The sequence below is a fragment of the Accipiter gentilis genome, chromosome 10 (genome assembly GCF_929443795.1).
Source record: "Accipiter gentilis chromosome 10, bAccGen1.1, whole genome shotgun sequence".
Lineage (NCBI taxonomy): Eukaryota > Metazoa > Chordata > Aves > Accipitriformes > Accipitridae > Astur > Astur gentilis.
The window spans coordinates 5,956,407-5,970,929 of NC_064889.1; the positions used below are offsets into that span (position 1 = coordinate 5,956,407).

General features: G+C 35.6%; 1 protein-coding gene across 8 annotated transcripts in view; it reads left to right on the forward strand.

The window, feature by feature from the left end:
* The window catches only part of HERC1 (HECT and RLD domain containing E3 ubiquitin protein ligase family member 1), an 88,086-nt gene that overhangs the window by 61,885 nt on the left and 11,678 nt on the right, over positions 1 to 14,523 (forward strand). For 6 of the 8 annotated variants that reach the window (XM_049812405.1, XM_049812408.1, XM_049812409.1 and 3 more), the window contains exons 48-63: positions 233 to 503; positions 1,349 to 1,562; positions 2,113 to 2,369; positions 2,875 to 3,002; positions 4,849 to 4,976; positions 6,218 to 6,418; positions 7,267 to 7,397; positions 8,451 to 8,650; positions 9,110 to 9,224; positions 9,772 to 9,918; positions 10,454 to 10,555; positions 11,590 to 11,763; positions 12,082 to 12,375; positions 13,126 to 13,191; positions 13,315 to 13,440; positions 14,071 to 14,209. In XM_049812405.1, coding sequence (XP_049668362.1) covers positions 233 to 503; positions 1,349 to 1,562; positions 2,113 to 2,369; positions 2,875 to 3,002; positions 4,849 to 4,976; positions 6,218 to 6,418; positions 7,267 to 7,397; positions 8,451 to 8,650; positions 9,110 to 9,224; positions 9,772 to 9,918; positions 10,454 to 10,555; positions 11,590 to 11,763; positions 12,082 to 12,375; positions 13,126 to 13,191; positions 13,315 to 13,440; positions 14,071 to 14,209 — 2,693 coding nt within the window. The remainder of the gene's footprint in view (positions 1 to 232; positions 504 to 1,348; positions 1,563 to 2,112; positions 2,370 to 2,874; positions 3,003 to 4,848; positions 4,977 to 6,217; positions 6,419 to 7,266; positions 7,398 to 8,450; positions 8,651 to 9,109; positions 9,225 to 9,771; positions 9,919 to 10,453; positions 10,556 to 11,589; positions 11,764 to 12,081; positions 12,376 to 13,125; positions 13,192 to 13,314; positions 13,441 to 14,070; positions 14,210 to 14,523) is intronic. The other 2 variants (XM_049812412.1, XM_049812413.1) reach the window with 1 other exon arrangement.

Here is a 14,523-nt window from a genome sequence, read left to right on the forward strand (position 1 = left end):
GGATGTTTGCTAGGGCAAGTCTATAATGGGTTTTTGTCTTCAGTTTAAAAGAAAAGGAGTGGAGGGGCTGCAGCTTTATTTTTCTTTCTTCTCCGTCCCCATGCATGGTAACAATGTCCAGCTAATCAAACAAGCAGTGTTCAGTTACGGTTTGGGGATAGTTTTATCCAAACATAACTTTCTTTAAAAATGTACCAACAAAACCAAGAGCACTTATGTTTGTTTTTGACAGTGGTTCCAGTTGTAGCCTGGCAGCTGGTCTTGAATCATTGGGATTAACAGATATCAGAACTTTGGTTCGTTTAATGTGCCTCGCTGCAGCAGGGAGAGCAGGCCTCTCCACAAGTCCATCCACTGTGTCAAGTTCAACAGAGCGATCTAGAGGAATACACAGCAAAACAAGCAAGCCTATATCTTGCCTGGCCTATCTGAGTACAGCAGTAGGCTGTTTGGCATCAAACACTCCTAGTGCTGCAAAACTGCTGGTACAGTTATGTACACAGGTAGGACTATTATTTCAACGTAAGTATTTATAATAAACTACTTGTATATGAGAAGCAGCAATCCATTTTGTACATATTGACAATTTGTGCTTTTAGCTTCTGAACTGTTGGGAGACTGCCCTCAGTTTGAGGATCTCCTTAAGAGTTCTTGTTTATGGCTTTACACAAGGGTATGTTTTATTGTTGGTAAAAATCAAGTAACTTTACATTTTTTTGCTGAGTACTCTTTTCAAGTAGAGAAAAATGGATGTGCTTTTTGTATTGACAGGGTTTTTCTGTTAAAGTTTTGGGTTTTTTAATTTAATCAACTCTATGTGGAGCACAGATTATTTATATTTAGAAAGATGATCTACAGCTGTGGAAATGCAGCAGATTTCATATGTATTGGGAAACTTCTAAGCAGAGTAATTGTTCTGTTCTTCTGAGTTTGAAATATAATTGTGGAGAAATACGAGTGTTGGGTGGAATGATGGAGTTCCTTATGTGTTACTGCCTTTTATCCTACTACCAGGTACATAACTTTATAAAAAGTTCTACTATAAGCTCCTTAGTTCTTGCTGGTATTCTTGGTTACTCGATACTTTTTTTTTTTTTTCCTTTTTTAGTCCCTGGATCCGAATAGTTGGTTCCATTAAGACCAGGTATTCCCCAGGGCACAGGACTTAAATTCCATATTGTACCTGATCTTTGCTTGTTAAAATAAAAGTGGTTGGGAGCTGAGAATTTCTGAAAAAAAAAGCAAAAATCTTTAAAACTCTGCATAATTTGTTCAACTAAAAATGTTTTCCAAAACTGATCTTTCTGTTTGTTCTGGTTATTTATTGTCTTTAATTATTTATTTTTAGAATTTGATTTCTGCAGCAACTGGTGTAAACTTGACAACAGTTGATGATCCAATTCAGCGAAAATTTTTGCCAAGTTTTTTAAGAGGAATTGCAGAAGAAAACAAACTTGTCACATCTCCGAATTTTGTGGTTACTCAAGCACTTGTAGCATTGCTGGCAGACAAAGGGGCCAAACTGAGGCCAAACTATGATAAAGCAGAAATTGAAAAGAAAGGTACGATATAGCTTTGTTTTTAAATGTTAATTATTAAATCTTCAATTCCTCACTTATATTTAAGGAGAGACTAGCTAGAATAATGCATAAATAAATAAATATACTTTCAAAAATGTACAAAGCTTGTTTTAATCAAAGTAATCTTATAGTTTAGTACAGGGAGCCAAAAACCAGCTGCTGTGCCTCGACACCAGGCTGTTGCTGTGTTAAAGGGAGGGAAGGACACAGCAGTGACAACAGCTTATCTCTGTAAGAGGAGGAATTTTCCTGTTCAGAATGCACTCGCACTTTGAACAACTGTTTTCCATATGGTGGGAATAAGGCTATTCATAATTCTGTTCTTAAGGGGTTTTTGTGAAATTTTAAAGGGAGTTATTTTTCTTTTACTATCAGAAGAGTGTTTTTTCTAATAGTTAACATGATTGCAACGTTCTTACAAGATGTTTGTTAATCTCTTTCTTTTTCTGGAAATTATGGCTAATGCTGTGTTCATCTCTGTAATTCTGTTTGGTACTCATCTAGGCATCATCTCATTGTTTTGTTTAAGCAGGTTTAATTGCCCATTTGTATGCCCATCCTTCCTATGATCCTTCTGCTGTAGGCCCTCTGGAGCTGGCTAATGCACTAGCAGCTTGCTGCCTCTCTTCAAGGTTATCTTCACAGCATAGGCAGTGGGCTGCTCAGCAGCTGGTGCGAACTCTTGCAGCACATGATCGAGATAATCAAACTATTCCTCAGACCCTCGCTGATATGGGGGGAGACTTACGAAAATGTTCCTTCATAAAATTAGAGGCTCATCAGAACAGGGTAAGCATTTCTCCCAAAATTGCATGAATTTTAATACTCTCTTCTGTAGAATACGGAAAAAGTAAAATACTATTACTTTACAAATATAGTGACTGAAATTATTTCCCACAAGAAGTAATTTTTTGGTGATTAAGCAGAAAAATGCTTAGCTTCTTTGAAGCTTCAATTAAAGGGGACATGAAAGTCAGCAGAATCACCTAAATCTTTTCTTAGGCTAGATCTTAATGTGCACTAATTTTTCTCTCATAGTAGTTAACCTCTTTGTCCAGCGTTCTGTGCAGTAGTGGCATGTGGAATGAAGTGTAGCATCCTTATGAAGCATGTTTAATTACAGTACACAATACTATAGAAGTAGAAAAATATATCTTGATTGTTAACTGTGTATTTCAGTAATATAGTTAATGCTCTGTCCCATTGGTTAATGTTTGCTTAATATTAGTGAACGAACATACCTAAGCTTTAGATTTAAATTCCAGTTTTGCTGTGGTTTCTTTGGTATTTGTAGGTCATGACATGTGTTTGGTGCAACAAAAAGGGACTTTTGGCAACTAGTGGAAATGATGGCACCATAAGAGTGTGGAATGTTACAAAGAAGCAGTATTCATTGCAACAAACCTGTGTGCTCAACAAGCTGTAAGTTGATTCTTTATAATAGTCAAGATACTTAATTTAAGCTCTTATCATGCAAGGTAATGGAAAGAGCCAACCCTGCCATATCTTCTGCACTGACATTCTCTCATTTTTTCTCTGGGACTGTTGCTGTATTTATGGCATGCAATGTAAATAGCTTAAGACTGAAAACAGAACTTAAATACCAAGCTGATAAGAGTCGGTATAAAGAGATTGTGTTAAAGCTGTTTAAAAATATTCTTCATTAATTCATATAATGAGAAATGGGTAAAATAAAAACTGTTAGGGGCTGTCATATATTAAAAAAAAAAAAAAGCAAATATCCCTTCAGTGGGTTCCAGCGGTCAGTTCCAATGTATAACAAGTTCCAACGATAATTACGAGTGTGGTCATTTGAGTGAAGTGTGAAAAAAGAATTTGTGACTTTTCGGATTGAGTAACTGAGCTCAATTCTTCATCATGAGATGGTCTGGGAAGTACTTTTGTATCATTTGGATGTGTCCAAAAAAGAAGAAAGAAAAAGGAAATATTAAAATCTTAATTCTTTGGTACAGCTTAGGTGTAGTTTAACTTGGGACAATGAAGAAACAATAGTGAACTAGAAGGTTGCTTCATGATGATTTCCTAGTGGTCGTTTTAGTTCTTGTTTGCTTGCTACTGTTAGATGCTGCCTTAAACAGAATAAACAGAATGACGTAACTTGACTTCAGAAGATAGTAATGAGAGCAGCGTCTTCCTTTTACAGAGATCTTCTATTAGTTGTGTGGCAGAAAAGTATGCTTCGTGTATAGCAGATTAAGAATTCAGTACTTTCATGGGCTTCTTTGCTAACAATCTCAATGATGACTTTAATTACAAATGCCACACAATTCTATTTGTATTCTTTATTGCAGTGGGTAAGTGCAAGTCCTTCTTTAAAAGTAGAATTATTTTTTGAGCCCTTAGAGATGACCAGATGAAAAGGCATTATCCCTTCTTTTTGATAGAATTATCTCCTCTTTCTGTGAGAATACGTTTTGTTTTTCTGAGTTTGGAGGAACATTATTTAAATGCTACTAGGTTACTATTCCCTGATACAGTATTACAGCCTGTTACGTTAAGTTTTTATGTTAATACTGTTACATGTGTTAGTAAGTTAGTGTTGTTAATAATAGTTAGAACATCCCATTACTGCTTTGTTCACAAATTAAATGTCTTCTGCTTAAGCAAGAACACACCAAAGGTATGCCTCCCGTTATCTTCAAAAATACAGGGGTGATACAGTATTTGGCCTACAATATACATCCTGGCAATATTATAGCCTTCATTTTCTTGTTACTAAAATGAGTAAAAACTGTCCCTGTCCTGTATGACCTTAAGGGCAGTAAAACATACCAGTGGTCCTGTTACAGTTAGTCAAAGCAAACTTTAAAATAGAATTTTGGAACAGTGTAACAACATTGTAACAGGAGGAAGAGTTTAAACTAGAATTGAGAGCAAGATGTACCTCTTTCCTTTCTCTTGTCCAAGTTATTCTGTTTCATTTCATGACTTCCCAGAAAGTTTTGCCCTCACCAAAGATGTTAAATTTGAGACATAAATAGGTAAAATAAAAGATAATAAAATGTATTTTTCTAATTGAAACCTAACTTCAAATTTCTTACCGTAGAAATAACTAGTATCTCATTCTGTAATTTGAAGTGGTTTTAAATAGAATATAGAACTATAAGCAGGAAAGATTTAATATGTAAATCTGCAGTGATGCCAAGAGGACTCCAGATTTTAACTCGGCTATTTCATGAACTCTGTGTTTTCCTGTCTGCTTAAAGGAAATGCTCTTTTTTAATCACAGTATTTCATTCTATTATAGGGAAGGTGATTCTGAAGAAAGTCTGGGGTCACCCAGTGACCTTAGTTTGTCTCTTGTCTGTTGGAGCATCAGTGGCAAGTATCTGGCTGGAGCTACAGAAAAGATGGTGAACATATGGCAAGTCAATGGTATGCTCTTAACTATCTGCAAACACTTTATGATACAATGTATTTCTCAGGAAGCTGCTAAGTTATTAAGTATTTGTTTACCCAAGTATTTAACTGTGTATGCTCTCTGATTTAAATTCCTATCATCTTCCATAATGTCTTGTGGACCTATTAAATTAGAGGAAGGCACTAACCACAAATGGATGTTTGGTTTACAATTAATTCGGTAGAAAACTGAGCAGCGTATAAGTCCTTGTTGAATCAGAAGTGTTTAGGTGTGAGGCTTGATCGCTTGGCAATTTTTGTCTGTAAAATCTATCTTCCTATTGTCTGCAAAAATTACCTTTCTACATGCAATAGGCCAAATGTGAAAATTGACTGAAATGGGTGAAGGAAAAGATTTCCAGAGTGATCAACTAGATGGAATGTCTTCTAATGAGAGTAGAATGAGTGAGCTTTGTTTGCTCATTTGAACAAAAGAGTCTTGGAGGAAGAAGCTTATAAGTAAACACATTGGGAAGATAAACTCTAGGAGAAGCTCAGGGAGAAAAAGCAGCTATGTAAGTAAATGGATAGTGTTGACATGTGAATAAATGTAAATAAATAACTTCAAGACAGTCTCTAATGTTCAAAAGATTGTCATCTCGTATTTTATAAGGAGGAGTGACAATTGGGGAAGAAATACTATAAAATTAATTAGATAAATTTATGAGATTGCATAGTGATAGAGGGGACTGAACCTGATCCAGGAAAGGCCCTTTCCAATTCCATGGTTCAGTTTGCAAGCACCATTGAGTGGATTCTCTTATGTTTTTACTGTCATTTGTGCTGCAGTTGACTAATCCAGCATACCTTTAGAACTCCTTTGAAAGGAAGACTCTTGACTATTAATCACTTTGTCATTTGTAATCTTTGAAACTTCATTCTTTTGTTTTGCTGTTACAAAAATCACCAGTTATTCTGCCCGTGTTAATAGACAGTCTACAGGAAAACTATAAATTTACTTAGTACTGAAGAATTTGGCTTCTTTCCTTGACAAAACCATGTAACTTGACTGATAATTGAGATTTGTAAGCTAGATTTTCTGTCTTTTGTAGACGAGTGGACCGTTGCTTCATAGTCTTGTAACTTACGTGAATTTGTAGTATGTCCTAGCTCTAAATGGGATCTCTTGATATTTTCCAGTGGAAAGTAATTTTGTTGTGTTGTTTTCTTCTCTTTATGAAGATGAAGTAGTTTTAAAAGACTATTTGTGTTCCTAGGAGGAAAAGGATTATTAGATCTTCAGCCTCACTGGGTATCTGCTCTAGCTTGGCCAGAAGAAGGGCCAGCTGCAGCATGGACAGGAGATGCTCCAGAATTATTATTAATTGGTCGTATGGATGGATCTCTTGGTCTTATTGAAGTTGTAGATATTTCAACCATGCACCGGCTAGAACTGGAACACTGCTACAGAAAGGATGGTAGGTGATTGTATCAGTATTAAATTAGAAATCAAAATTATGCATTTCCCCCAGCTTTTTTTTATTAAGCAAGTATATAATATCAATTTTGTATTATTGTTCATGGGTTATGACTTCTTGTACCTTACCTGCAAGCATCATTCACCTCCATTCATGGGAGGAGAAAAGTCTGTGGGGTCTGTGGGATCTCCATCTGCACCCTGATTCCCCTACAGCAGAGGCAAACAGTTTGCAGCAACCTAGGCAAATCCTGACATTCCTTGCAAAATCAATATAGATTCCCTGCAGGGTCTGCTTTGTCTACAGATAGCATGTAGTCAGTGTCATTTGAATTACTGCCATTTTTCCTTTATAGTTCCGGTCCCAGGGGACATCAAGTAGCACACCTTTGGTAGCATTGTGTTTTTTTGCATATTGCTGCTTCAGGAAATTTGCAGATTTTTTTAGCAGAATCAAGTGAGGTAATATCTACGTGCTAAGAAAGGCTCAAATTGTTTTCAGTGCTCTTCTTAGAAGCATCCCTATCTCAGATACATGTATAGGATTTGTCTACTTTTTCTCCTAGCCTAGTTCTTTTCACCATGTCAGGAACTTAAATTCAGTTATTTTAATAAAAAGAAGAAGAATGAAAAAACTGTTACAAAAGAATCTCAACAGCTATCATTACAGTGGTACTCAGTTTTATCTCTACCGTGTAAATTCAGGAAAATTTTCAGACCAAAAGTATGTTAAGTAAGCTTGGTGGTGGGAGAAGTTGTTATGCGCTTCATATTTTAGACAATTGCACTGCAAAAACCCCTTTGGCCGGAGTGAAGTTTAATTAATTTTTGTTTTGTCTGTTTACATAGTGTCTGTTGCATGCCTTGCCTGGTTCAGTGAAGACAGACCATTTGCAGTTGGCTATTCAGATGGAAAATTGCTAATAGGAACAAAGGAGCCTCTTGAAAAAGGAGGAATCGTTCTAGTTGATGCACATAAGGTAGAGTTACTCCTTTTAGAACTAATGTATCATTTTTGTAGATAAAGATCTATTAAAGCTATTTTCTGTATTTGAAAGCTACTTATAAAGTTAAGTGCAGATTATTTTAAGAACACGTACCTATTTCTAATACACATATTCAACACAATATATTTTAAAGGAACAGTCTACCAAATGTAAAAAAAAAAACCCAAGGAAAAATAAATTTTATAGCCTTTTTTGCTATTACAGATTGTGAAGTATATATACTTACATTGACAGAAGTGTATTAAGGTCACAGCTATGCATGTCTGGATTTAAAAGACTGTAGTTATTTTAATTTGCAAAAGTGCTCGTAATAAATTCTAATTTTGATTATGTCGCTTTTTTATTTAAAGCTTAACTTACTGTGCAAAGCAAAAGACGTTTTTCTAAATATGCATACTGCTTGGCTAGTATGTAATAATAAGTCATTAATAGTCCATAAATGATTTGTTAGGCTAAGAGGAGAATTCCTCAAGTGTTAGGTGTAGTAAAAGCATCTTGAGTGCTTCCATGAACTGGTATTGGTATTTGGAGCATGGTAGTCACAGAAGTGAGCAAGCTGTGACAATAAAACTATATTTGCCTTTTCCACTATGGGCTGTTCTCCTTTCCTCCCTCAGACTCAGAGCTACATCAGGCCCATTGCCTGATATGTTTATGAGCCATATACCTTTAATGTAATTTATACTGCTATTTTATAATATAAAAAAAGAAGGAAAAATTGTCTATTTCTTGGGGGGGGGGGGGGGCGGGAATCAAAGAAGGTGTGCAATGAAAAGAGAACATTTTTTTTCTATGTTTTCCCTTTAGTTTCTCTCAGGAACCTAGGATTTTATTTTAATTTGATAGTTCTGAGAAGTACCATTACGCTTTTAATAACTGCAGCTCACTGTCTCTGCAACAATTTATTTGAGAATAAAATGTTCTTTGTTATTAATAATCAAACATTACATTAGGTCTGAGAGTTATATTTTCTCTGTTCTTACCATGTTACTTCATACCAACTTTTAATTTTTTTAAATTCAATAGGATATGATTGTTAGTATGAAGTGGGATCCAACTGGTAAGATTCTCCTGACATGTGCCAAAGAAGAAACAGTGAAACTCTGGGGATATATGGGAGGATGTTGGAGACGTCTGCATTCACTAGCCCATCCAGCTCTTGTGAATGGCATTGCCTGGTGTGCTCTTCCAGGGAAAGGACCCAAGCTGCAGCTTTTACTAGCTACGTATGTAATTTTTTTTTATTGTTTCTATAGCTCTTTTGCAGGTATTTTCTACCAGTCTTTAGTGTCCAGAGCAAAGAAAAGTTTTGTCTTTTTTTTAAATAACACAGATTCAGTAAGCCAGCTGCCAGGAGATCCATGAGGCTTCAGAACTCAAATGGAAAGAGTAGCTCTGGTCATGTTACTGACTGTTTTCTCCATGCCATGAGACCTGTGTGTGGTGGTTCTGCTTGGAATTTTTTTGCTTCATCCAAATATTTTTTCTGAGAATATGTTGTTAGGAAAAATTGAAAAGCTGCAGTGGGGGAAAAATAAGAAAAAATGCATTTACCCATTAGATTAATTGTTGCAATGTAGTTTTATAGGGAGGTGATGAAGACTACTGATATTTTAAGGTAATACCAGACTACTGATACCTACCAACCTTTAGGTTTTTTTCTGATTTATCCTGACTTCCTTTAGAGGATGCCACAATGGTTTGGTGTGTGTCTGGACTGTTCCCCAGGACATAGTAATCACATTGCAGTCCAGCTCAACTTGCTCAGAAGGATGGTGGGATCAAGAAACAAGTGCCAAGGTAAAAGGAGTAAAATTGGTGTTTAAGAAATTCTCTTTGCTCATTCTGAAATTGAGGGAGGAGAAGAATGTGAGCAAGTTACTCAAATCTCAGCATTTCCTGAGAGGAAAGATTTGCTAAAAAATGTTTATATTGCATTTGTATATGTATAGGCATTTTCAGACCAGGAAATGAAAAATCAAAGGTTTAAATGAATTTTATTTGGCTAAAGATTATATTTGATCTGTTTTAATTTTTTTTAAAGTTGATAAATTTATACTAAAATTTAGTAAGAGTTTAAAATTTTTTCTAGATAAAATTAAGTCAAGATGAATTTCTCCTACATAAATTGCAATGTGGTCTTTAATGTTGACAGCATTTTGTAAGGGGAGAAAAGATGATAACGTGACAAAGATATTATTATTATAGTACTGGTCTTTTTTTTTATCTTCTGGAAAATACCCCATCTCTACAGATGATCAGTATTTATTGCAGAATACAGAAGCTGTTACACTTCTCTGTTGTCTGTAAATAGTTCAGTATTCCATAACTGTGAAATGATTTGCAGGATGGATACAGAAAAGCAGTCGAAGTCAAGTGTGTTTTTCAACTGAGAGGACATATTACTCCTGTTCGGACTGTTGCATTCAGCCCTGATGGACTGGCATTAGTATCTGGTGGACTTGGTGGTCTCATGAATATTTGGTCTTTACGGGTAAGATCACCTTTGACGTGCCATAATTCTTTTTTTAGTGTGAGTATCTAAAATGGTCAAGGCATCAGACTAGCTGCCCACCTCCCTCAGTACATTAGAAACATCAGAGAAAGCATGGTATAAAATAATGGTATGAAATTATAAATAATAAAATACAAATTGAAATTTTACTTAGCATTGAAGTATTTTATATTTTATGATTCTATTATTGATTCATTCTGTAGGCTTGGTCATGTTAGTTAGGTTTTGCAGAACGAGCCACTCTGTCTTTATAGTTGGGAACAATATTCTCTTACTTCAAGAACTTTTCCAAGAGTCAGATGATGTGGATTATTAAACATTTCTAAACCCTTAGTTATCTCCTTAGTAAGATAAAAATGCCAGATTTTTTTTTTGCTTTTAGTATAAACATTTCAGTTTTTAAATACTTATTGAACAGTTTAGGAGAATATCATCCTTTAGGAATGTGATTGTATGCATTTAAACAGAAAAGTAGCTGTGTATACACACTGACTCAAAACACTTCTTTCCTTAGGATGGTTCAGTATTACAGAGTGTTGTGATAGGTTCTGGAGCTATTCAGACTGCAGTATGGATACCTGAAGTTGGAGTAGCTGCTTGCTCTAACAGATCCAAGGTGACACTATATGTTAAAATAACGTTCTTTCAAATTTTTTACTAAAAGAAAATGCCATTTGTCTGTCTGTATTTTTCCTTTTTTTTTTTTTTTTTTTTTTTTTTAAATACACAGATAGAAATACCTATCTAACTGCTTTATTTTCAAGACACATTGTTTTGGCTTTCAACTATCACCTGACCCTAAAAAGACTGGTTGTTTTTTTAACAGTATCCCATGTTTAATTTGGGGGTGCAGGGTGGAATCCTCCTGAGCCAGTGGTTATAAAGGAAGTTGCACACTGCTTACATCAGCTTCTCTGTTTAATGGCAGCAGCCGTAAGTGGGCAATAAAGATAGGCAGAAGACAGATTTCATACCCTACCCCGCCCTTTATGCAGCATGAAGAAATGTTTCATTTCCCTCAGCAAATAAGATGCTTCAGTGATATAACTTAATTTAAAACAGCCTCAATCTCAGAAGTTTTTAAGGAGCAGCAGAATTTACTTCAGTGTTTGCTGTGTCAGGAACTGCCGGCATCTGAACAGAAGTTTCATAACAGTTGATTATTCCAAAAGATGGTATTTTGTGTGAGTGAATATAAATATGGCACAAGTTATGACTCCTGTTAGTAAAGTCATACTGCGTGTGGTTCTAAGTATTTTGTGATTCCTTGAAAGTCTTCTCTGAATTCAGACCAAATATTGAAGGCCATAAGTACAAAGCAAATCCTAAACTGAGGTTACACCTAAACTAAATCCTAAACTAAGGTTACAGCATTCACTGAAATGAACTCTGCTTATTACCATGTTTGCGTTCTCCATTGGGGTGATAATTGTAGTGTTGCCATGGGAATGTGAGGAAGTGGCAAATGGAGATGGCTACTCTGTAGCATTTGTTAGCAGATTATTCGCCAACAGAGACAAAAATGTTCAAGCTTGTGTGTTTTCTGGCCCCTATGGAAACTGAGATGATTGGTGATAAAGCAGTGCAGCAGTGGAATCCTGCTTTATGAATTTTTAATTTCTAATGTGTCTTGTGACTGCTATTAAACAGGATGTGCTGGTAGCGAACTGTACATCAGAGTGGATATCCTCCAATCACGTCCTTGCAACATGTAGGACTGCACTGAAGCAGCAAGGAGTTCTAGGATTAAATATGGCTCCTTGCATGCGAGCTTTCTTGGAACGTTTGCCAATAATGCTTCAGGAACAGTATGCTTATGAAAAGGTAAGAAGACCTAATGCGAACATTTAAAATTCATGTCTGATGTGAGGTCACTTTTTGAATCTCAGCTGATTTCAGTCTTTCACCACAGAGAACCCAGAATACTTTCCTACATCCTATTTGCAAACGTCTTTCAGTATTCTCAAAGGTAGTAGTCTCCTAATTTGAGAGCATTTCAAATATTAGAAAAACTTTGATTAAGCATGGAGGAAAGTATTTTTCTACAGGGCTAGCTTTCAAGGACTCCTATTTCTGAATTGATTAATACATATTTCTAACTTTGCGTGTTCAATTTCTCTCTCCCACTCCCCTCACTTTTAGCCCCATGTTGTTTGTGGAGACCAGCTTGTTCATAGTCCTTACATGCAGTGCTTGGCATCACTCGCTGTGGGTCTTCACCTAGATCAGCTCTTGTGCAATCCTCCAGTACCACCTCATCACCAGAACTGCCTCCCTGATCCTTCAGCCTGGAATCCCACAGAATGGGCCTGGCTAGAGTGTTTCTCTACTACCATAAAAGCTGCTGAAGCCCTGGCCAAAGGAGCAGAGTTCCCAGAATCATTTACTGTTCCAGACCTGGAGCCTGTTCCAGAGGATGAGCTAACTCTCCTAATGGTAAAAAGTGCTATATTTTCTCAGCAGTGAAGCGTGTTGTTATTGAGCATATGGTATGATGCAGTTAATATCTCTGAACTGTAAAGATTTATATTCATTAACATAAGCACCAGCAATAAGTGTAAGTTTATTTTTTAATTAACTGGTTAGAATATACTTTAAAGATTGCTCTCTGCGTGTATTATGAGTGCAAATCAGTTGCATATTAAAAACCAAAACAACCCAAAAGTGTGACAGTAATTTTCCCATGTGATAGAAGCAAGAAATGTAGACCTTGACAATGCTACTTTTAGAGTAACATTTTGGCACATTTCTACACCAAATTATTTTGCTAGTGTCAATTGTTCTTATAACTTGTTATGATACATAAATGAAAATAAGAATTTTTTATCAGCAAGCTTATAACATTTTAAGCCAGTGTTTGCAATTAAAACTTGAAAAAGCACTAAGGATCAGTAAATAGGAAAAGATTACTTCATCATGATTTTTGTTTGGTTTTTCTTTTTTTTTTTGATTTGGCTTGCAAGTCATGGATAGCAGTGTCATTGCTAGATAGGTGTAGTAAGGAAATAAACTTGGCCTATGGACAAAAATAAAGTATTTGAGTCTGCACACATTCATTCCTGTTGCTATACCATTTAGAATAATCTGAATGTCAATATTATTCTCAGAAAGGAAAATATGTATTGCATAACAGAAAAATAATGTGCATCTCTTGAACTGAATGTGGTAACTGTGGCTTTTGTGTAGGATAACAGTAAATGGATCAATGGTATGGATGAACAGATAATGTCTTGGGCAACATCAAGGCCAGAGGTTAGTAAAATTGATGGTTTGGTTTTGGGTTTTATTTTATTTTATTTTATTTTATTCTTTTTAAACATTGCAAGCTATTGAAAGCACTCTTGTTCTAAAGCATTCTTTCATGCTATTCCATAGGATTGGCACTTGGGAGGCAAATGTGACGTTTATCTGTGGGGAGCAGGAAGACACGGACAGTTAGCAGAAGCTGGTAGAAATGTCATGATACCAGTAGCAGCGCCTTCATTCTCTCAGGCTCAGCAGGTGACCACTTAAAAACAGTCATGATTTAATCATTTACCACGTATTGTTTGTACAGTTTGTAAAAATCTCTCTCTAAATGTCTTTTCAATTTGTTGTTTGAATTGACTATGAAATACCCCCAAAACATTTGTTTTCCCTAAAGAGGAAATTTTTAATTATTTGACAAATTCAAACCAAGAAGCTGCTGAAATCTGACAAAACAGTATTGTTGGATATAAGCGTGATTTGAAAATACCTGCACAACTTTAACGTAATACATGTGCCAGTTTTGTTTTCTGAAATGACATTGACGTTCTGGATGGGAACATCAAAACTAAATCTCAGGTGGGAGTATATTGCGATTTCTGTCACTTGAAGAAGGTTTACCAAGACTAGTAGCAAGTTTCAATGAAGTAATTTTTATTATGATGGGATTGGGTAACAAACACAGTCAAACATGAGGTGAGTGAAGTCTTAATGTTAAAAGGGTTGTCACAAAGTATTTTGCAGTGTGACAAAAGAGTCTGTTGTCTTGATGTAATTACAAAGAAAAAAATTTAAAAGGACATTGTACATTGTAATGCAGGTATTACAACGTTGCTGTATCTAACACAAAAATCATTAAAACTCCTTTATGTCTTTTTAAACTAGGTTGTTTGTGGTCAGAATTGTACTTTTGTCATTCAAGCTAATGGCACCGTTTTGGCTTGTGGAGAAGGGAGCTATGGGCGACTGGGACAAGGCAATTCTGATGATCTTCATGTGTTAACAGTCATTTCAGCACTGCAAGGTAAAATTGTTGGGCTCAAAATGAGTCAATTGATAGAGCACAAATAAGTATTTTGGTAGTTAATATAATCATCTGTGTTGATGCTGTTTTTGCAGATTTACACATTAAAATATTGTAGTCTTTAATTAAAAAAATCAAGCAAGTAAACTAGATGTTCATTTTTCCTGAAGAATTAAGTAGTAGTATGTTAAAATTCCTTAATTTTGAAGGCTTCAAAAAGGGAAAAGTGTCTGCTTAAGTTAGGAACATCTCATTTCAAAACTAATGGCAGGCCAGAAAGCATACATTATACGTGAGAAGACGAAGGTTGTGTT